The sequence below is a fragment of the Melozone crissalis genome, unplaced genomic scaffold (genome assembly GCF_028551555.1).
Source record: "Melozone crissalis strain CALT ecotype California unplaced genomic scaffold, PUWL_Pcris_2 ptg000018l_1, whole genome shotgun sequence".
Lineage (NCBI taxonomy): Eukaryota > Metazoa > Chordata > Aves > Passeriformes > Passerellidae > Melozone > Melozone crissalis.
In genome coordinates this window covers 30,974,973-30,998,746 of record NW_026535796.1, presented here as the reverse complement: position 1 = coordinate 30,998,746, position 23,774 = coordinate 30,974,973, and the positions used below count along the sequence as shown (strand labels likewise).

The following is a 23,774-nucleotide window of genomic DNA, read 5'->3' as shown; positions in this document are numbered from 1 at the left end:
ATTGTTCACAATACTAGCAATTCATTAGGCTTCTTACTTTCAAAGGAAGAGGGTGGTTTCCTTATTTATTGACTTTAAATAAAGAAAAGCTAAAATAATATCAGTGGGTTTAGTAGCCCATGGCTTCTCTATAGGATGAAGGTAAAGATACAATTTAATCTTCCATGAAGTTCTATCCACCATCACAGGCTTCCAGTGGACTGGAAAGCATGTGAACCAAGACTGCTCCTCAAGCATGAAAAGTCTGGGACTACTGCATGGGGTAAAGCCATATTGCAGCATTTGAGCCATTTCTAGCTTCCAGATAGCTCAAATTCTGCTTCATGCTAGGATGACATTCCATGATCAAGACTGTGGTGATACAGGGGTTTCTAGGAAGTAAAACAAGGGCTTACAGGCCTTGTGCATATTTCAGATGACTTTGTGGGGTTGTCTTGGACACAACTGGACATCTACTACAGCTATCCTCTCTACATTGTTAACCACTTCATTAAAGATAAGTGGTTTGTAGTTTGTGACTTTTGACTCAATGAAGAATACAACCTATAGGGTCAGATCGTTTTCACTGAGGTTGCTTTTCCTCGGATCTTAATGGGAACCTGATTTTTCTTCTCTCATTGAATCTGATACTGCAACTATCTTACAAAAGACAAAATACTTCAAAATACTTCACCACAAAATACTTAATGGGAGAGAAACGTACAGCACAAAGTAAAAAGGAACTGCAAGTTTCATAAATTTTCCAAGATAACAACATTCAAGAAGTCTTCCAGCTTCTAGGAAGGTAGGTGGGGACCTTTATGGAACAGAGGAGAATTCAGTAATTGTCATCCACTTGTAAATCATGGGTGCACAACAAATCTTGCTATGGGAATAAATGAGATTGGTAGTTGGCTTTTTTCTCTGTCTAGTTCAGTAGTTCAATTCTATCAAATGTATCAAAATTATCTAATGTGCAGCAACTTTAGGGACATGGCAGAAATTGACTATGGTCTTCCAATTAGTTTGATTTTGGATTATGTTTTGGGTTTCTTCTTGTTTTTCTTTGTGTGTTTTTAAACTCATTGTAAAAATTTACATCATAAGAGTTTTCAGTTCTCACATCTTGTGAAACATGTCCATAAAATGAAGAAAAGGATACACTTTTTGTTGCACTGACACTTTGCTATCTGTTCAATACAAGGATTTCTTCAGACAAAATGAGGTAGCACGATATAGATGATCTAAGACAACAAGTGTCCAAGATACTGTGTATGTAATATGTACATAATGCTATTTGAAAGTGTTAGTTTCTTAACAGTTGAACAGGCACTACTGAAGCAAAGAATGCAATTATGAAAGTTATCACTCTTGTATGCAGAAATACAAAATGTGTACTGCTCACTATAGTTCAGATACACACTCCTATTATTATTACTTATATCATCTTTCCATCCTAGCTTGACTTTAAAGCTACTTCATTGTGATTAATTCCAAATATTTAGTTTTTAAAAAGGCACTGATGTTTTTAAAGGAAGAAACATATATTTTCAAAATACTAAATTTTTTTTAAAATAATGTACATTATACTTTTAATTGTTTTACAGTTCAAATTGTAAGGTGTGTTCTTTTTTGTTCAAGAATTTTAAAAGCAACTAATTTAAATATGCAAAATTATCTTGAGTTGTTCATACGTGAACTTAAAAGCCATGCAACACAGGAAAATTAAGTAATTATGCCTCCAAGTTATTTACTGCAATTAAGCTCATTTATCATATGCAAATTAGTGCAAACTGGTCTCATTAGTTACTAAATTACTCAATATGAGCTGAACAATGTAGCACTCCAGTTTGTAATGAAAAATCCCTGTAGAGGCAAGCAGTATCAATTAAGCTAATTTGCATATGCAAATATATTCACTAACTTTCCCTTTTCTCTATATTTAGTTCTACATTTCCTGATCATTCCTGGTTATAAGAAGACTATGGGGTTACTGACCCTTTTTCACACCTTCTCAATAGCAATGAAGTTACAGAAAAAAAATCCAGAGATCCTGAAAAATTGATGAAAATCTTGCTAATTTTTACAACCAATTTAAACCAAATTTTTAATAGCAGGTACCAGAAATAATTTTTTTGCTGGATTTAGTTGATAGACAGATATATATACAGAAATATAAAACAGAAGATATCTATTCTCATTATAACACCACTTTTCACAAGAAAAAGAATGTACAAGACAAAAAAACCAAAGCTTATAATTTGCAAATCAAAAATCTTGTCAAAAATTAATTAACATCTTGCCATTATCTACTTTTCTACTCCATTACGTTCCACTCTACTATTCATAATTCAGGTGATTTTACTGGGAAAACATTTAAAAGACATTGCACTGACATAAAGATTCTGATGCAATAGTGTTTGAGCAGTCATCAAGTCATCACTTGTGGTGTCTTTTTTTCCAGAAGCACAGAGTGGATAGCACCTTTGGCTTCAGACCTACCACTGGGAATCTCTTCAGCATGATATACAGCAATCAGCTGTGGCTTGGAGATTTTTTGACATAGACTCACACAATTTTAGACTGATTCAGGTTAAAAGGCTCCTTAAAGATCACCTACTTCCAACCCCCCTGCCATGGACAGGGACACCTTCCACTATCCTAAGTTGCTCAGAGCCCCATCCAATGTGGCCCTGAGCACTGCCAGGGATGGGGCAGCCACACATTCTCTGGGCAGCCTGTGCCAGAGCCTCACCACTCTCACCAAGAGGATGTGCATGTGGGTTGGATTTCATACGTAAGCGAAGTACAAGCCTCTTTGTATATCTAGATTTGTACAAAGGACAAATGCAAAGATGCCTTACTCAAATGAAGCCCTTTAAAAGTATTAAATTTCCTTTTATCAGGGTTTCTAGTCAATTTTTCATCTCTGAATTTATGTAAAGGTAATGGTGTGTTGATTATTTTTGTAGTTGATGAAGTCTGCCATTAACGGAACAGATTTAACTGTATGATCCCTGGGCACAAATGCTATCTCAGACTAAAATCAATTACTTTTTAACTTTTATTTTTCTCATGACAGGTAGAGTTTTACTTTACTATTTTCGGCACTTAACTGCATATGGGAGAAAACCTTTAGTACCTGTATCAATCATCAATTAAGCAGTATTTAGACATTTGATTCCTAAATAATAGAAAAAAAATCATGGATGAAGGCATTCTTCATTCAATGATGACTAGGCATTATATATAAACACATGGATTTAATATGTATGGACACAACTAATGCATATAATATATACCTAGACATGACTGACACTACCTATTTGTAGACTCAAAATATAAAAATATCACAATATGTGCCTCCATTTCTGTTTTTGTAACCTCATCTTAAATAAACTATATCCACTTTTTAAAAATCTACTGTATTTTGCATATCTGTCTATCAATAAATTTTGAAGTACCAAAATATTAAAAAGATTAGAGAGGTCCTTAATTTCTGAGCTTACACTTAACCAAGTCTTCAAAATACTAATAGCAAAAGGGATTACACCAACTATTAATTAAAATTCTTCAGATAGCAGACTCTGGAACTAAAACTCCCAAAGTATAATCAAGGTTGTTTACTCCACTTGCAAACAATACTTATCATGATACTTAATTGAAAATAATTTCTATGAGAAGCAGACTAGGTGAGAACATGCTAGAACCATATTCCACCACAAAGTCTATCCATTGCTATTTTAAAAATCATTTTGTCTTCTGGTGATTATATTACTACCTATCAGACCAAGGCAGTACTTTGAAGTTCATTCTGATCTGTTTAGAAGTGGTACATTTGAATCCATGACCCATCACCTCCCAAGGGTTGATTGCTCTGCTAAAATAATACAAAATCTTAACAAATTTTGATAAGCCTGTCACCACTATTAATTCATATTGTCTTTTATCCATCATCAAGCGTGTATCTCGCAAATATCAGGGTTGAACTGCCTATTATCAACTGAGAGATTCATGGAAGTACTTTGATAAAAGCATCATCTTCTTTGAAAAGACCACACCTTAACAGGCTAATGGCTAAGGCTAATGGTAATTTTGATTTAAGATCCTCAGTTTTGAGAATACAAGTGCAATACAGGGGTTTTTTTAGTAGTAGTATGATGAAGTTATGTCCTGAAAACACCTTAATTTATCACAAATCAATTTTTTAAAACCTAAAAAAAAACTCAAAAAGAAAACCCAAAAATCCCAACAATCCATAAATGGAATATAGTTTAAACAAGTATGAAAGTCACCAATTGTTTAATACACAGTAAGTGAAAAACTCAAATAGTTTTCAAAGTGGCCATCCCAGGATTTTTCATTTTCATCTATAAGAGTCATACTTAATACCTAAAAAGTGTAAATAAATCAGTCTCAATGAGGTTTTATTTATATATGAGTTATAAGTAATATTGTAAAAAACATACCTTTAGGATATACAATATGTTTACACACTCAACATACTGAGAAATTACATAAATTGAAATATCATAAAACTGCTAGTTCTTTATTTTTTTCTGCATGTATGCGACAACATAGCAGTGTTCCTGCCTAATATGCAAACATAGTACTGTAGATAATGGTGCAGATCTCTGACACAATAACTACAAGAAAAGTATTTGCTTACAGAATCAAAAACTTGACCTAGACCTCTGCCAAGAGTGCATAACTAAGCAAATAATTTCATTCATAATTCCTGTTCCGAAGAGAAATTAATTCTACTAGTTAATTTAATGTTTTCCTAAAATTATCTTTGTTGCTATTCTGCATTTAGTTACTTTATAAAGACATGAAAATTCTGACATTATCTATAGTACTTTTGAATACCACAGCTGAGTTAGTACAGAGATAGCTCTCAATCATTTCAAATTAAGTGGAATATTTCTCATGATAATATCCTAATTTACCTCTCTCGTACCTCTCAAAAGATAATACACCAGACAATATATTTGCATTGAGAAGCTGTGTACATTGCTAAATAAGAGCAGTTATTTAGTGCCACACTTAGAAAAGACTTTGTGGTTTTATTTCCTTAGGGCTGGGTTTGCCTTACTGCAGGGCACATCACATTTTCTTCTTAACTGCTCCACATTTGATCACTTCAATCTAAGAAAGGCTGTAGTAACCCTGGCAAAATAAATCACACACAAGAATTTTTCCTTCAGGTCATCGTTTTTCAGTTGAGTCTTCCTGGAATATGATGACTTGTGTCATGTGACAAGCCTGATTGACAAATACCAGACCAGTTTGCAGCCCACAGCTAAGGACACCTAAGAGGCATGCTTTCATCTTTTAATCTCTGCAGATTGCTCCAAATTTGTGATATATAATTGTGACAACTGGGATATCGTGGAGAAAAGCAGTGCTCATAAACCAAAGTGGGGAAAAAACACCAACCCTAAATTGATACATGACATAAGACAAAGCACCAACATAAAATACTAGCTTGTACACACACTCACACAAATACATAAGGGCATTCTGCAAGCAAACAGATTCTAACACCATTCTAAACAACAAAATATTGTGATTCAGCTAAAATAACACTTGCCTTGCCTCTCATTAACAGTCTCCCAATTATGGACTTTCAAAATAGAAGAAATATGAGCATAAAAAAGATCTCATCAGTAGAAGTGCTGACAACAATACTATTCAAATTATTGGCAGATATGTGACTAGATAGATATTTTGATTTTTCTTGGAAAAGCCATTTTTTTACCTGTAATATATGACTTCCCAAATGTGATTCAAAAACTTCAATGGCAAGGGCACTGGGACTTCTCCTGCGCTGGGCACCTATAACTGAATAAAAAACAGTTATGTTGCAAGGTCTGCACATTTAGTTCTCATGCATCCTCATCACTGACATTAACCCCTTAAATGTTTTGCATCTTAATACACTGGTGGTTAATTTAAATTTTGCCTTCTATATAGCACATAAATTTGGTAATTTAATATGCAATTTAAGACTCAAATATGTAGTATAAAAAAGGAGATTTTTAGAAAACAACCTATTTAAGTGTCCAATGAATCTGGAAATTACTTGTTTGTTCAGATATACCTCAAATCCCTGTAGGCTTATGGTAATGAAAGGATGTAGAATTTAGTGAAAAATACTATCGAAAAAGAGGCTACACATATTGTAAATGTTTTGAAATGTGGGATAAGAACTAAATATTACTTATGAATTAGGAAGTTTATTCCACTAAACATCTGAGAGGTTTATCAGAACATATTATTTGAAACTGAAATGAAATAAACACAACATTAAAAGCCAACATTTATAAATACATCTAGTATTCAAATCAAAGTTCTCCTCAGTGTAGAGAAGTATTTTAGTATCCCAGATACCCATGTTAGTTGCTGGAATAGGTACTTGAAACTTCAGCATCTAAATTACATAGTTTAAAAGTACAAAGTGACTAATAGGTAGTTATGCTTTGAAGGCAGCAGTGACTACAAAAAAGGCTGAGAAATCACAAAACTAATATTCTGTTAAACTCTGTATGCCAGGAACACAAAGCCAGAAACTAAGTCTGTTTATGATCAAATATAGCCATCTACTGTAAGCTGAGGCTTCTTAGGCCTGGGCTACCTGTCCCACATGAACAGAGAAAGCCAGAGCATAGAAAAGATGGCTCAGGGCTGCAGGAAACTCCCTTTCCTGTCTTAGTGACAAAATCAGGCATATCCACCGCAGAGAGAAGAGGTGAAGTTCATTCTGCATCCTTCTAAGGTGTGTAAAAAAGCATTTATATCCCAAGACCCTGATGAGAGACTAATGTCTCTGAAACCATCATAGCACTAGTCCATCTTCACGTATTGCTGTCTTTACAGTGTATGATAAGAAAAATGAAATATCAAGGATCTGCTAAAACAAGCAGAATGAATGACTGCCATTACTGAACAGGCCAATTTAACATGAACGGAAACAAAACACAGAGCAACAATTTCTAAGTCTTCTATGATACTGGCTGCCAAACATGATATCAGTTGGAAAAGATAAATGCCAAGTAATGATAGTCATATTGACCTGAAATGTAACATCATTTCTTATTGATGTTTCATGTAATTTCCTTGCAGGAAATTCTAAGCTATTTATAGTGAGCAAACAGGTGGCTTCATAGCTAATAGATTCAGGCAATAGCTCATAATTACAAATGGAGGCTGCTGTAGAGCTGGTATTTCTGAGTCCTCCTCTTTTCTCATATCCAAGGACATAGACACCAACACCTTGAAAGAAAACTCTTCAAGACTGTATTTCTTAGAAAAACTTTATCTTAAGTTGTGGGACTAAACAAAATATAAAGCACTGTAAAGATTTTCAGTATTCTGATCATGATTGCTGTCAGCATGATGCTTTGTACAGTTATTTCATTTATAATCTATCAGAAACAAAAAAGTTATTTCATTTATAATCTATCAGAAAGAAAAAAAAACAAATTCATTTTTGGCTTGCTAGACATTGCTTCATAATAGTCTCCATATGAGCATTGTAAAGACCAAAAAATCCCTCAACCTGTTAACCTGCAACTCCTCTCTGAAATCCTTTAAGTCCTTCCATTCTTCCAGCTAGACTGCATCATGTTTTCCACACATTGGCTGAACACACCAACATTTGAAATTTACCTTTCAATTAATTTTCTGTTTCCTGCCCATATCCTTGTGTTACCATTTTAAAGTGTATCCATCATATATTGAATCCAATTCTATGATGTCAATTGCAGGGTTTTAGCATTTGAGTATCATAACTTGAATGAAGTGCGTGAAGTCAGTGCAGCCCTCTTTAAAACAGTATCTTGAATCCTAAATGACACTTACAGGTAAGTCATCAGTCCTTCACAACTGGGACCCTCAGTTCTGTACCTCAAATGAAATCACTTTAAGGTCAGTGAGTTAACTAGAAAACAAGAGAGGGTCAGATCTTAGCTTTAAAATTTGTCAGTTTAATCCTCCATCGATGACTGCATGCTTGGGGCTAGTATATACATAGACAAATATCTTGTAGTACTTTCATGCCATTCAGTTCACTGACATTTTTACAGCACTAGAACTCTTGGATTTATGTGTCTTGCTTTTAGTCAGGTAATGTGGAGTTCTCACGACAGTTCCTAATTTTTCGACCATGATAATAAGTTACACAGAAAACAATTGTTTCTGGTAGCCATGCTGCAACTCTTTTTTGATAAATAATTAATAAGTATTAAATATGTATCTTATTTCATGCACTTCCATAACTATAATTATTCATGTTTTGAGGAATGAGACAAGAATACTGAGACAAATATAGAATAAGGGAAACTTAAATTCTCTAATCATTTGGATTCATTTTCTTATTATTTTACTTACTTGAGCTTTCAAATTTTCTTGATATCTATTTGCAGCAGAAGAAAGATACTATTTTGGGTATATAAGTGCATACCACATTGATACCTTTCAGAAACATGGCAATCTCACAGTACAGTCACAGCACAAAACCTCTTATTTGTATTGAATGAATTGCTGGCATGCCAATAGAAGAAAGGAAGACATAGACTGAAATGTTTGGATTAAAAAGCAGGCCCAATGTTATTTTATTCTAAAATTTCAAAACAGAAACTATAAATACTGAACTGGTTTCCATCACACAAGCCACAGCTAGTCATCTAAATCTCTCACCCTCTAGATGGAACCATCAGCAGCCACAGCTCAGCCACTCACAGAAAACTTGAAAAGCAAGAGATTTAAGATTTATTTCAAAAAATCTATAAATCAAAGTAGCTCAGCGACCTTCACAGACCTAAAGGTGTGAATGCACTCTTTTTTTCTTAAATGTGGATTCCTTTTTTAAATGCAGACTCTTGACAGAAACAAAATACTAAAGTCATGAAATAAATTTCTCCTTCTGAGTTATAGGAAGCAGGGGAAATTAGGATGTGGAAAAGGCTGAAGAATGTGTACCAAACTCCAGAAGGAGTCACAATGGAAACAAGTTACAAACCCAGGTTAAATTCTTCCAAGCTTCTCCTATTTTAGCAGTATGAACTAACATCTCTGAATAGACTTTTTCACACGTAGTCATATTTTGTATTGCCTACATTTAGTTGACAACATTTAATGCTCAAATGCACAAAATAATCAACAACTTGGTAGAAACAATATTTGTACTAAATACTGACTTTTAATAGTGACAAGAAGATAGAAAGATTGCTTTCACATGTGCACTTCGTAGTGCTGGAGCAGAAGAATCTATCTATGAAAATGTTTTACTTTCCATGGCATTGGACTATGACCTTTACTATCCAAACTGACATGTCTACTCCTGGCATGAGATTATTCTATAAAAGAAAAAAATTCTAAGTGTTCACTAGTTCCTCTTTAAAATTCCTCCCTCAATGACTAATCTATGCATAAGGTGAAGGAAGAGCCATCTCTCTTTCAGACTGTCTTGGGGGCAGTCTAAGCATGCTTAATGCAACCTCAAGAGCATTTGCAATTGTGCTAGAAAAAAGTGGGAAACCATGGAAAAGAAAAAGGTAGACGGCCTAACAAAGATTTCTGTGCCTCCTGAAAAGGAAGGATTTCCTCTTAAACACAGCCCTAAGGTGTGGGAGTACAGACCAAAGACTGATGTTCACTATGCATTTCCACTGGTGAAGACAGAGTTCTAGTAAAGCACAAGCAGTATCCTTTGATCACTAGGAATGGAAGAGCAGCATTTGAGCACAATTCTCAGTTTCCCCTAAAAAACTCCTGTGAGATTTTGCACGGCATCCCTCCACATAAACTGCTTTTGTGGAAAGTTTTGGAAAATTCAAATGCAGAGTTTTAAAATTCTGTTGCTTTAATAATAGTTTAAAAACTAAACTGAAATTAAAAATTCTTTTCCCTTAACCTTTATTTACACCTAAAAGCTTTTTCTCGATTCCCTATACTTTTTATTTAATTTTGTTGATTTTTCTAAGAAGAACTTTTTGTACACTTGGAAGCAGAGGTGGACTTAGGGCCGCCACACTGCAACCTTTTAGGCAATCTGCTGTCTGAAGAATTATAAAAAACAGAGGTCATCTTGAAGAGCTCTAATTATGACTGCCAATAAAGTCAGACTTTAATTAGCAAAGACTGAACAGATCTAGATAAATATGAAAGTGTATAAACACCCTACCAAAAAAAAGAAAATTACCAGTTTTATTCACAAAATATGTAAGCATACCAGGCTAATTGCACAGCAGCTTCACATAGGATTGGCTAATATTTTTCCACATAGGTATCAACAAAATCCATGATGTTTTCAGATCAGAGAGCATAAGAAGCAGAGTGGCCTGATGATTGTATGTGCAAAACAGTTCACAGCATGAGTGTGGCGATAATCTTTTAAATATTCTTTCCCAGAATATAACTTTTTTTTGTTGTTTTAGAGGAGAAAGAAAGATCTATTGAAATAACAATACAATTTCTAATATATTTTTCTTCTCATAGAGTAGATTCTACATGAAAATGTATCTTTTGTGATTTCTATGAACAACTCCAAATGTTCATGACAGGAAATGGAGGTGAATTTGGCAAAGTGGTTTGGAAGAGGTACGACGTCATCTTGAAATACCGGGGCTTTCTGATGAGACATAATGAGTAATTTGGAAATTTTTAAAAGCTGTGTTTTAGAAAATACAGAGACACTGACTACAGGGCCAAACTGAACAACAGAGGATTCAATCTCAGGGAAGGATGAAGTGTGCTTAACATTACACTCCAGTATTTCTGCATGCTAGCATTCACAGAAGCTTTAAAAAAAATACTTCATGTTAAATACCTTTTGATGAATATTTTTTCCCATTGATTGTTCCTTGCTATCCCATTTAAGACTGATTCTAAGTTTGGAAAGAAATCTCCAGTAAGAGAGAACCCCACTGCCTAGAAGTTGAGGACATCTGGTATACAAGATGTGTATTCAAATCCTGATCTAAAGTGAGATAAGAGATTAGCAGCATGATGTAAGCAGAGGTGTTGCCCCCTGATTTGGAAAGGGTATCCAAAGAAATTACATTATGTCACCTGTTAGCCATCATATGATCCAAAAGTTAGGTCTCTTATCCACCTTCACAGATGGAAAGAAGAAATAAATCTTAGATGGAGCTGCAACATATGTGGAAAGGAATTTTATCTTGGTTTAGTAAAGCTATGGGAATCATTAATACTCTGCCATTACCAAAGAAGTATCACAGCAATAAAGCATCGGGACAAATTTGTCGCAAAGGACTACATGTAAGATGTATAATGCAATATATGATAATCAACTTGCAAAGCTAACAATCTCTTCAAATCTATATTTTTGTGTACAAGAACGCCTCAGATTCCAGATATCCATCTTCTGTTCACTGTTAAAGAACATGAATTCATTACTGGGTAATCCATGACTGAGAAAGTAAACCTAAACTTTCCATGGAATAGCCAACTAGTTGTCAAGAATATACTGGTTAATTAATGAAAGTATTATGCAACACAATTACAAGTGTGCTTTATTATTTTCAGTAGTTCATCTCTGAAAAAGCTACAGAAATTAAAATTATTTTTAGCAAAACTTGCTTTTCAAATTCAAGCTGCTTAATTCTTTTAAACTTCTTTTTAATAGCTTTTTTAGTTTCAATAACTTAAATTGATGAAATTGAAATGTTGTCAAAAAGCAGACGTTATTATATTAATTGAATATTAATTGTTAATTGAACTGGAATCATTGGATTTGAAGACATAATATGTATTTCCCTTGAGAAACATTCAAAATTAATGGAAAAAAGAAGCAAGAAAAGCGACTGTCATAGTGTAAGTTTTCGTCTGTTTTAGGAGCCTGTTCCTTTTCCAATTACCTTCATTTGGTTTATAGGTCTGCTCCTTCCCACAGGATTTGTTCTTTAGGAGGTGGGGGTAGGGTGGTTGGGAGGAGTATATAAGAAAGTCCTAAATATCTCTTTTTTCCTCTTTTTTGAACTTAAAATTAGAAACCCCAATAATGAAATAAGTATATTTTGTGTTCTCTCCTTGATAACTAGCACTGTTTCTTAATTAGCACATGTACGTTTAAAAGTTTACTTCAGAGATTTTTTTTTTCCTGTTCACTGTAAAGGATGAAATCTTTGCTGTGCAAGAATTTCCAGTCATCTAAGCAAAGAGAGTTCTCCATCTGTGGCTGGGGGCGGGAGCACTGGCCTTTCTCCCACACTGTAGTAGTTACTATAGGAACTATTGTGCCTCCTTCAAAAGGGCTACAGACAGGGTGATTAAAATTCTTCATGGGAGAACCCCCACTCTTCTCCCTGACAATGAAATTCTTCAGGGAGAGGGCTAAGCCTCCAGTTCAAGAATGGCAGCACCTGAGGGAGTGATGTGGCAGACAGAATCACCCCTTCTTTAAATTGAAGCACAGGGCAAAAAAATACAAGGGCCCATACTCCTGCATTCATTTTATTCCCCTCCCATGAAATTCAGAAACATTGGCAAGAACTAGTGAGAAACAGAGAAGGAATTAATAACTTCATACACTCCCCAATTTGTTGAGGACAACGCAGAAAGTAAAGAACAAATACTTTCAATTCAAATCAAGAAAAAGAATTAAAGTGAGATAGAAGCTTCCCAGGAAATCCATCTGCTGTAAACAGATCAGGAAAAAGTGTACAGAAGTATGGAAGAGAAAGAGATAAAGTAGAGACAGATAGGTAAGGCAAGGGAGAGGGACACACAAAGGTAGGGTGAATCAAGGGCTTAAAAACCTAGAAATTTATCAGTCTTTTAGATAAATGTCCAATCCGAGAGATTTGGCTCTACCAGCAGAAAAAATGCATAAACATTATAATTGCATGAAGAAATGAGTGATGAGTCTGTATTACTTATTCAGCTATCACACCAAGACCCTTACTGGAATAATAGTTCTATTGTCTTATTTTTAAACTAGTATCAAAATTCCTCTGAAGAGAAAACTGCTGCCACCCCTTTACAGCTCCAATGCTACAGAGATGGCTAGTGTCACTGGTTCTGTTCTCAGGAGGAGGACAGGGTATTAACATCAAGTCAGAACAGTGTTATATAGTGTCAGACTATACTTGCTGGTAAAACTAAGAGGCCTGCATCTGTTGTCTTGCTTTTTTTTTCCAGTCTGATCCCAAAGGTTCATGTTATGACATTTGTAACATCTGCTACAAATGCGGAGGTAAGTCAGGCACAACCTTATTACTTCCAATCTAACGCTCCATCCATCCACAGGGCTTTCATATGCCACTAGTATGTCAAGGCGACCAAAAAGCTGTTCTATCTACATGAGGCAAGGTGTAATATATTTCTGAAAGTCAAGAAGAAATGCTGCTTTGTTATGTCTCCCCTTCTTTTGTTGTCTCAAATTTTGGCAATGTTATTTCAGAATATTCTGTGAACAAAACAGTGAGCTGCTCCTACTTAGAGCCAATACAATTGCCTTTTCATGCCTTAGACAGTGGTGTGTTGAAAATTGGCAAGCTGTAATTCACATCCTTCCCTGTTTTCACTAACACTGAAACATATCCAAATTCCCCTACCAGACCCTTCTATACTGAGGTCTGCTTTCTTGCACATCCCCCTTTTCCTGCCATACTTCTCCCATGATTTGATGGGCTCACTGCAACATTTTACTGACAAACTTAACTTCTTTCAGTGTTCAGTGGTAAAATGCAACTCCTGATAGACAAAAAAAATATTTATTTAACCTGTGGTACCAAAAACTAAATTAATAAGGAAAACAATAAGATGCTTTATAACTAGCATTATTTCTATTAGCTTCTATCTATTTCTTTCTATGAACTTTTATTCTATCTATGAACCTCTATTGTTATACCCACAGTATTTGAAGATTCCAATATTCCACTGTTAGCGGGCTAGGGTACTGTATGCTGTGAGGACTCTGCTATCCCTGCCAAGTATCTACACAGGAAGCCAACCATTTGCTATATGGCTAAAATCACCCACTAAAGAAATTCCTTGAGAAATACATAGTGTCTCTTCTGACAGCAAGTGGATCATAATTTCAGAAACAAACAGCTTTAGATGTTAGTGAACTAAGTAATATGTTCCACACTCAGTATCATTCTTAAAAATAAGACAAATTTCACACTTGATAAAAGTCATTCAAATTCATTACAGGGGCTGCAGAACACTATATGTGTTCTGTGCAAGTGAGAAAGAAAACCCAGTGCCTGATGACATAAGCTGTTGTGGGTCTTGATCACCTGCACTTATGCCATACTCAATTTTTCTGTTTTATTTTTCCACTTTTTCTCTAAGTAAAAGAACCCCCCCCTACACATACCCAGCTAAGAAAAACACTGAGAAAACCCCAGATCCCCTTTTGTTAAATGAACACCAAAATTTGAAAGTCTATCAAATACTGCTGTTGGCAAATGTAGGAGCCACATCCACTGCTGGAATATAAAATCCAGCTATGATATAACCAGACAATTACTGACTAATGCATCATTATTCTACCAGAGTAAGTGACATACTGAAAAGAATCCAAATGCTTAAAGTAGTTTCTCATTCTAAGGTGACTTCAGAGCTTTACTTCTTCTAGATTTGGCTTTATGACTGACACATGTAGGTGCTGGATTTGCTTGTACATTTTTTTTTTTCCTTTTTGGGATGTAGTCAGAAAAGATTAAATGAAGATTCATAAATGAAATGAGACTGCATACAAGTCTGAAATCAATCTACAATTTCAGGGAAGAAATCTTTATCAGCGGCCAAAAAGTGAACCATATAATTAACTGAGGATTCTGATAAGAACCAACTGTGCCACTAGTCAATTATTTTTACTTGTCTTCCAGCTGTGGCTTCTGCCTGTACATAAGAGAGACTGTAAGAAAATGCAACTATAGAAAATTTGGTGATTTCAAAAAATAACTGAAAAAATTTAAGATTACCAAGACCATCTGTAGTAGAACCAGAACATGTTTTTAAAATCTATTGCAAAAAGGTCTCCATTTCTCACTAGAAATTTACATCAAGAATTCACATAAGAACTAAAATAGCATTTCAGAATTGCTGAGGATTGAAAAATGACCATGCATAGGCTGCAATGGAAATCCCCAAGTCCTAATGAAGCAGACCTCAGAGGAAGTAGTATGACACTTTAGAATACTGGTTAAGTCATGACAACTGGGAGATGGAACTGCTTCTTTTCAAAAGCACTGCTGCTTGTTAAAAAAAAAAGAAAAAAAAAAAGAAAAAAAAAAAAGTGGATCCAAAGGCCCTGTGGGAAAGATTTCCCAGCACTTCCAGCACTTTGGATTGCATTCCTAACACACATATGCATGCAAGTGCACTACTACTTGTCATAATCTATTTCAGCAGTTTTTAAGGAAACAGAATCTCTTGGAAACCCCAATGACTAGTAAGAAGAATAGTTAAATCTTTACTAGAAATACGACACAGTCTTTAAGTCTTTGCTAAGGTTAAAGGAATTCATACAGTTCATGATGAATGAACTTGGAATAAATTAGAAATAAGTTAACATGTTAACATTATTATCAGCTCCAGCACAAGGTGTTTCCCCCTTCATTTTCTGAATGATCTTTTTAAATAGTTATGTGAAAAAAGTCCAGTTTCCTTTGCCTTTGGAGAGTGCCTAACAGGGAAATATAAGAGATGTTTAATCAGAAGACAGGATAGTAATGGAAGTGAGTGCTTAGTAGTGAGAAAACAGGAAGCAAATTCTACAGCCAAGAAGTGTGTAGACACAGCATTCACTTCATCAGAGTTGCATTCATTAGCATCAGGAATTAATTTAGCTCAAGATTATTTCTGCAGTGAGGGAAAACATTTATTTGATTATATCACAGGTAAGATTCACACTTACTACCTGGCTATAAGAGTAAAAGCAAGGCTTTCAGCATTAAAAATGTATCTTGAACATGTTAAACATAAAAGTTCAGGGCGTTATTGTAGCCAGATATTTAAGTATTCTTTAGCAAGTGAACTTAAAGGCATCAGAATTCATTCCCCACACAGTACTTGAATTAGACATGGACACAGATGGTTACCTTGACTTTGGGAGCAAAGTTTTGTTTTGCAAGATAACACTGTCTTTAAACCAGCTCTTTTGCACTTTCTATTAGCGCTGATAAACATTTTTTTCTTTTTTCTAAAGAATTTTACAATTATACTGATAATGTATTACATTTGGTTAGTTTAAGAATTACTTTATTATACATACCCAAACCTAATATAATACAAGTATGCATTTGCTATTAAGATAAAAATTTTCTTGATACAATAATTCAACAATCTGTGAGCTATTTCCTTTAAATTCTGCTTGCATTTTACTCCTTTTCAAAATCACCTTTTAATTCTTAAACATATTTCTTGTACTTAGTCCCTTTGAAGAACTAAGTTTACACAGCTATGTAAATCAAGCTCATTAATTTAATAGACAAAATTTTTTTTTGAAGTATAAGATACTTAAAGTAAAATACAGAGTTGAATGAAGACTGCTCAAATTCAACACAGAACACACTTCTTTTTCAGTCAGCCACAATCTTTATACATCCTGCAGAAAAGCTAATGAGTAATGCCTGATAATGTTTGTCTACTTTTCTTGTTTCTTTTAGCAACCTCCTGAAAGGCAATTTGAATCCTGACATTTTTTGTTATGAATATGATAGCTTAAGGGTGTTTTGGATTATCTTAAATTGCCTGCTGTAAATCAAAAATCACCTTATTTTGTTAATAATACCTGCAAATCTGAGGAATTTGCTTGTAGAAAAAAGATTCCACTCAACAATGTTGTATTAGGACAAGTCAGAAATGCAGTAAGTTTTCTGTGCATACTAACAAACAAGTCTTTCAATGCAAAGGCTTTGCCTTGCAAATGCAATATTATTGCAAGGTATATTCTACTTCTCTCTACAAATAGGATGGAGAAAAATAACTATTGAGTAAAACTGCCCCAAATATTTCAAAAGCATGACTGAAAAACCCGTTTCAAAGTTTTCTGAGAATAATTCTGTCATAATATTGAGTCTATCTTCCACAGGAGAGGAGGGATCTGAGGAATGAAGAGGCACCTACATGGCTGGAAGAGGAAAAGACACACTGCTGCGACAGCTCATGGACAAATGGCTTCTGAAGAGAAAGGCTTACTTTGGTGGATGATGGCTTCAGAAAAAAAGTTATGACTAAAAGGAAAAGTGAATGGCAGAAACAGATTGAATATTAAAACACTTGTAATAAAGGAAATAATATTTTAAAGAATATAAACTGAAACTAAGAATTAGGGATAATCACAACATAATTTTAAAGCTGTATCTTGCTTATGTTCACCAATTAGTTGACACTTACTATGACCACTTGATTATCTCTAACCAGAGCTAACCAGGCAAGAGGGACTCAACAGCTCTGGTTACATACACAACACAGGTGTTGCTAATCCATTTGTTTTGTGAGGTCCAAATAGTCTTTTGACCTACTGGCACATAATACTTTGAGCTGAGCTAAGGGTATGTCTTTATAGTGAAATGAAGGCAAAAGTGGACTAGCTGTAAATGGATTAATGTGGCCACTGATAAGGTCTAGCTGTGTTAAAAGGCATGAAACTTTCCCAAGAAGGAAGATGAAGTAACTTTCTCATCTCTGTTTTACCACAGCTGGGTGGCTTCCAGTCTCTAAACTAGCATGTGCTGCGGTGTAAACATACTGTGTCTAAAGAAGATTTTTTAAATTAATCCCTAATTAACTTGTTAATACTTAATGAACAAAAACCCATCGTACAAAAAAAAATTCTGGAAAGGTCTGAGCACACCCTTTCTCCATCTCATATTTTCTACTTTTATACTACCTCAAGTCATCTTTTCTTTTCACACTTTTCTTTTTCCTTCCCTTAATTTTCTTATTTCACACCAGCTAACTTGAATTGGCACTTTCAACCACACACATTTCTTACGGGAAGGAAGTTCATTATGATCAGAGGAACCAAAGCTGTGTTGTGGGAGGTGAAATGGATCACTTTCTCAGGCATCTGAAGCTCCAGAAGGCAATGTAGCTGTGAATGAAAATACTGAAGTGGATACTTATTAAGTTGAAATAACCAAACAATTTTAATTTACTCACTAAACACAAACTCCCATCTCCAAACCCTTGGATTCTATTCCAAAGAGCCCTATCTGGGAGCTAATTAAAAAAAAAAATCAAAGTTAAAATCACAGCCTAGAGAAGCTACTATTCACTCTGCTGAAGATTCAAGCATCAAAGGGGATGTAACCTCTTGTCTGTTTCTTAGCTCCAAAGTGCTGCAACCTGCCCTTATTTTCAGGTTAACCACCCAAAAAACCAATAATTTATCTCCAGTGGGGAAAGCAATATATTTCAAATATATTCCTCAAATAGTGCTTACTAGAAAGGAAAGGGAATTTATACTGCTCCATGTATCATCAAAGATCAACAAATCAAGTGTCACAATACAATTCACAATATCAGCTTTTAAATTCTATTTCCTTAGAATCCATATTATTAATGCAGGATAGGCATAAAAATTGATGAAAATATAATATCTCCCACTAATTTTTTAATTTGGTTACTATGTCTTATGGTGTCAAGTTGACAACAATTAGAGTTTGGATTCAACTTAGGAGTGTATTTTTGTCCATTGGTAAGCTCCAGATAAAATTTCCAGAAAGTCTACAATAATTTACTTTCATCAATCATAAAATAGACCCAGACATTTTTATGATGTCCAAACATCATACTCTTATGACAAAATGTCATCTTATGCGTTGCAGCTCTCTTCAGTGTGATACTGAATCCACAAGCCAGACATAACACTAGCTTGTGGACAAAACCATCCACCAATTTTTCCATAGAATCATAGAATAGTTTGGGTTTGAATGGTCCACCAAACATAATTTAGTACACATCCCTGCTATGGACAGGACCTGCTAGGGGCAGGACCACCCCTCCCTAGATCAGGTTGCACAAATCCCTGTCCAACTTTGAACACTTCCAGTTGTGGATTTATGCACCCTTGCAACTACAACAGGCTCCACCTTAGGATCCCACAAAAAGTCCAAGTAAAGGTTTCCAATTCCTTTTTTTTATTAGTTCTCAGGTTACAGCTTGAGCTTAGCACTACTGATGCTGAGACTAATCTGAGAGAAGAATACAGTTAAGCAAACTCATTCTATGACAATCCTGTCACTACAGGCCCTGGTAAAAAAAAATCTTCCCCTATCTTTTTTATTAACTCCCTTTATTGAAAGGCTGCAATAAGGTCTCTCAGAGCTTTTTCTTCTTCTTCTTCAGGCTGAACCACCTCAAAATTTTCAGTCTTTTATTCACAGGATAATTTTCACGGCCCTCCTCTGGACCCACTCTAACAGGTCAATGTCTTTTTTGTGCTGGGGACAAAAAAGAACAGAGCTGGATGCAAAACTCCAGGTGGGGTCTAATGAGACCAGGATAGAGTAGGAAAATAACTCCTTGATCTGCTGGCCATGCTCCCTCTGATGCAGCCCAGGATATGACTGGCGTTCTGGGCTGCAAGTGCCTCTTGCTGATTTATACCAAACTTCTCATCCACCACTACCCCTAAGGCCTTTGCAGGCTTCTTTCCAATCCATTCCTCCAGTATGTACTGACACTGGGAATTTTTGTAGCCCAGGTGCAGGACCTTGGGTTTGGCTTTGCTGAACTTCATGAGGTTCCTATTGTCCCATTCATCAGCATTTATTCTTATTTCTTCCTCTAGAATCATATGAATTATGGGAAGTGGCATCAGAGCACCACTTCAAGTAACGCTGCAGAGGCAAGATGCTTAATTTGGACATTCTTGCCTGTAATTATCTACAGACAAGAGACCAAATACCAGCACTTGCTAGTCATACACTTCTGCATCTGTTAACTATCCAGTCTGAAACTACTTTCTTACTCATTTCATGCCAGCTCATATATGATACTCCCAGTTAATATCAAACTGCATTAAACTTACAAAAACTACTGTCTGGCATCAAGCCTTTTTGTCAACTCCTGAAAATATTTAAACTGATTTATTGTTTCTAAATTTTGTCCTTCAGTTTCCTCAACTTAAATTATTTAGCTTTATGAGTTTAAAGTGAAACATAAAAGGGCCATTGGAGATGACTTAATACAATACATTTTCTCTAATCACTCCCAAAAAGTAAATACATATTTGAAAACTATTTTCCGAAAACTGTAACTGAAGTGGATCTTTAGCAATGACCACAATATGTCCTACATCAATCCAAAAAATATTGTTTCATTTTAAATTTAAACATGCTGGTAAACTAACCCAAATATTGTAAATACTGAAGCAAGAAAGGAGGATATTTTAAATAGTGTGCAGAGTAGGTGCCTATTCAAGTTCAAGTAAAACGTCTAACTCTCTCCTTTCTCTGAATTGCTCAGCCAATAAAGGATGCTCTTAGAAGAGAAGTATGATATGGGCTTTTCTGGCATTTGAAGTACTTTTGCTCCCAAACCATTTTATAAAGAAGCCATTCAATGAAAGTGAGTTTTGATTCTATGTTTCGTATTGCAGCATTGCACATAATTGTGTGTTCAACAACTTGTCATAATACAAAATTACCAAAACTAATAAACGATTCATAGTTCTAAAAATATCCTGCTATAGATGAAGGTTAGCAGAGAGAATAAGCTTTATTTGCATTTAAAGTTAGAACAATGTTGGTGGTATTTCATGTTTCCTAACATGTAGAAATTTCTTGTTCCACTCTTTGTCAAATAATAATCCTCTTAGTCAATAAAAAGAGGGCTGCCATGTCAGTTTAAAACTTGAGACACAAAACTCCCCTTGGCACCACTTCCCAGAGTGATTCCAAAATTAAAATGCACTAACTCAGATACGCCCAGCCACATAATAGTATAGATGTAAAAGTCTACATAAACAGAGGAAGACCCTGGAAACATCCCCCAAAGCCTTCTGTCCACCCTATTCTCCAAGCATGATTGACTGTGTCATGTTTATTGTTAGTCCATCTGGACAACAGGTGCAGTACTTAATGGCCACAGTGTATTTGGTTATTGACTAGTGAATATTTCTGCACAACACAATAGGCCACAGAATGACCCCCAGAAACAGAGAGACTTCCTACCCATTTCTACATTCAAAACCTCCCAAAATAAAATGGAAGAGTTTTTACTCTATCTGGAAGTTTAGTATAGAGCTTAAACATACAACCCACATTTGTCAAATACTTAGTTTGCCAGGCTTGTACAGAGTCAATTTAAGGAATTAAAAAAAAAAAAGTGTATGAATTTCAAGCTTGGGGACCTCTAATTACTTCATGCTTAAAGTTTACCTATAAAACATTGATAAATTGCTGCACTAAAACCACAGCAGATCCTCCACATGATCTGTGCCAATGTATCTAAAGCTCAGTGAAGTTGATCCCAGGGAGACTTTTCCACTAAGTCCTCAGAGAATTCATTTTGGACCCGTTTCTAACGAGTATATAAAGGATTACTTGGATATTTTGGTAAAGCTACCCAATAAATTAGTCGATTTCAAATTTTATTAGCCACAAAGCATTACAAGTGGTCATATAGCTGAAGGACACTGAGGGAATTGAAGGCATATTACTCATTTATTTAGGCAGATACCAGAGATCAGTACTCAGTACAGGATGTTAGTTGTAACATTAAGCTAATTGGCTAATAGTTGCAGAAGTCTTAAACAGTTTTTTATACTGAGAAGTGTGACCTCTTCTTGAACCAATTTATGTAAACCCAGGGGGAGTCCTAAATTTATTCCAGTTTCATGAATGCATGGTCTGGATTAAGAAAGCAATAGCAAGAAGAATATGCATAAAACCAACTGTGTAAACAAAACACCTAAAATTTACATGCTGTCAGCTTGAAAACTTTCTGTTTAACAAATTACTTGAGATAATAAATGTTTAAAATAAATGTAACCATTTGGTGTTAAAAACATTCATATTTCATGCAGTGCATAATTCAGGGCTGCAGTTTTTTTCTTCTCAACCCTACCTTTGGCTATTTATCTAGTTGCAAACTTTTATAGATGTGAAATATTTTAAGAAGACCTTTGGAAATGGCCTGAGGTAATTTCAAACTTAACAGACCCTGTCCCACCAGAGCTCATAACAGTGCATTTTATAACAAAGTACCCTCTACTTAATTTTCAGAGCTTAGCCAAGCGTACTAGAAATGCAGCTGCATTAAGTACAATTAATGGTACAATAAAAGCAGTGGAGGGCTGTTTAAGACCCAAGAACCAGCATTAAACAGAGCATCCATGTTCTCCAACAGTCAGTGATGTGTCGAAGTTCCAGAAGTGTGAGATTGCCACTTCTAGGGAAGGGAAAAATAAAGAAACATGTGCTTTTGGGAAAAAAAAAATTAATCTTGTCCTTCAACAATCCCAAAAGTTAGACTAAAGGAGGATTAAAAAAATATTCCCGCCAGTTATGCCACTAGCATCCCCCTCTCTCTTTGAGCAGGAGTCCAAAACCATAAACTCATATTCCCACCAGCAAAAAAAACCAAGCAAATTCAATTCCAGAAAAAGTGAGAATAATGGTAAGTGACTCAAAATACACAGAATGATCTGGTTTCTTTACCAACAAAGTTTACTTTTAAATGACAGAAAGGAAAAAGAAATAATGCTTTTTTTGCGACAGGAAATAATATTTTATTTTAAATAAAAATATTTTATTTAAAATAAAACAAGTCACATCACAACTGGACTGTTGATTATAAAAGCTCTGCCACTGTTAAGTATGGAATTATTTTGATGACTAAGTTATCATTCCTGGCAATTAAATTCATTCATATTTGAAACTAAAGAAGAAACACTATGCTTAAGACAGAAGACAACCAACATCTCCTGACTAATTTCTGATAGAAGTCAACTGATCTCTCACAAAGACTAATATCTTTTTTGTTTGTTTGTTTCTACTCTTGAACCTTATTTTCATGTATTTCACTCAATTATTTACTTTGACAGAAAAGATCAGTTAATTCATGTGAGTGGGCCTTCTGATTCACAGACAGTAAGTGGCTTACAACCTGGCTTTATGGCACAATTTGAAAACACAAAAGCCCTTGATTGGGCATGGCCTGCAGATATAGTAATTCATTTCATACACACTGAATTTAAAAAAATCCTTTCATGAGTGCTGAAAGTAAAAAAAAGTTATGGTTTTGTGCTCTGCACAAGAATAACAGATTTCTAAATTGTAAAATAAAAACAATTTCCAATTCTCAGTGCATAAGCACTATCAATACAAAGCCAATAAGAAAACCCTCAGAATTTCAATGTAACATCTCCCAAAAATGGACAAATGATGTAGACCAGATTTTGTTTTACATGTCCCATTTCTATTAAGAAATACTCACTAACCATATATTGCTTATCTTTAAAGCTAATTTCAGGTGTTATGACACAGAGATAAACAAGCAAAAAACCTCCTACACCTCTTTGTGGACTAGACTGCTGGAAATTTCCAAGTCAACTCTGACTGAAAACTCTATATATGGACTTGGAAATAATCAACAGTGTGTAGAAAGATAAAACCTACTTTGATAGTAGATCTCATTACTCTCAGAAACATGTAGGAAAAATAAAACACATGCATTTTTCCTGCTCACAAAGCATATGAATACGTCAATTCCTGATGTTCTAGCTATCCAGTGCTATATTATGAGTTGTGGAAACATTTCAATGTATCGAGTGTTCTCTCTTTCCTGTCCCCCCTGTTTGCTGAACT

General features: G+C 35.0%; 1 protein-coding gene across 3 annotated transcripts in view; it reads right to left on the bottom strand.

Annotated features, from left to right (window-relative positions):
* Nucleotides 1–23,774, bottom strand: part of NPAS3 (neuronal PAS domain protein 3) — a 592,966-nt gene that overhangs the window by 288,890 nt on the left and 280,302 nt on the right. For all 3 annotated transcript variants that reach the window (XM_054275330.1, XM_054275332.1, XM_054275333.1), the window contains one exon: nt 5,741–5,823. In XM_054275330.1, the coding sequence (XP_054131305.1) occupies nt 5,741–5,823 (83 nt within the window). The remainder of the gene's footprint in view (nt 1–5,740; nt 5,824–23,774) is intronic.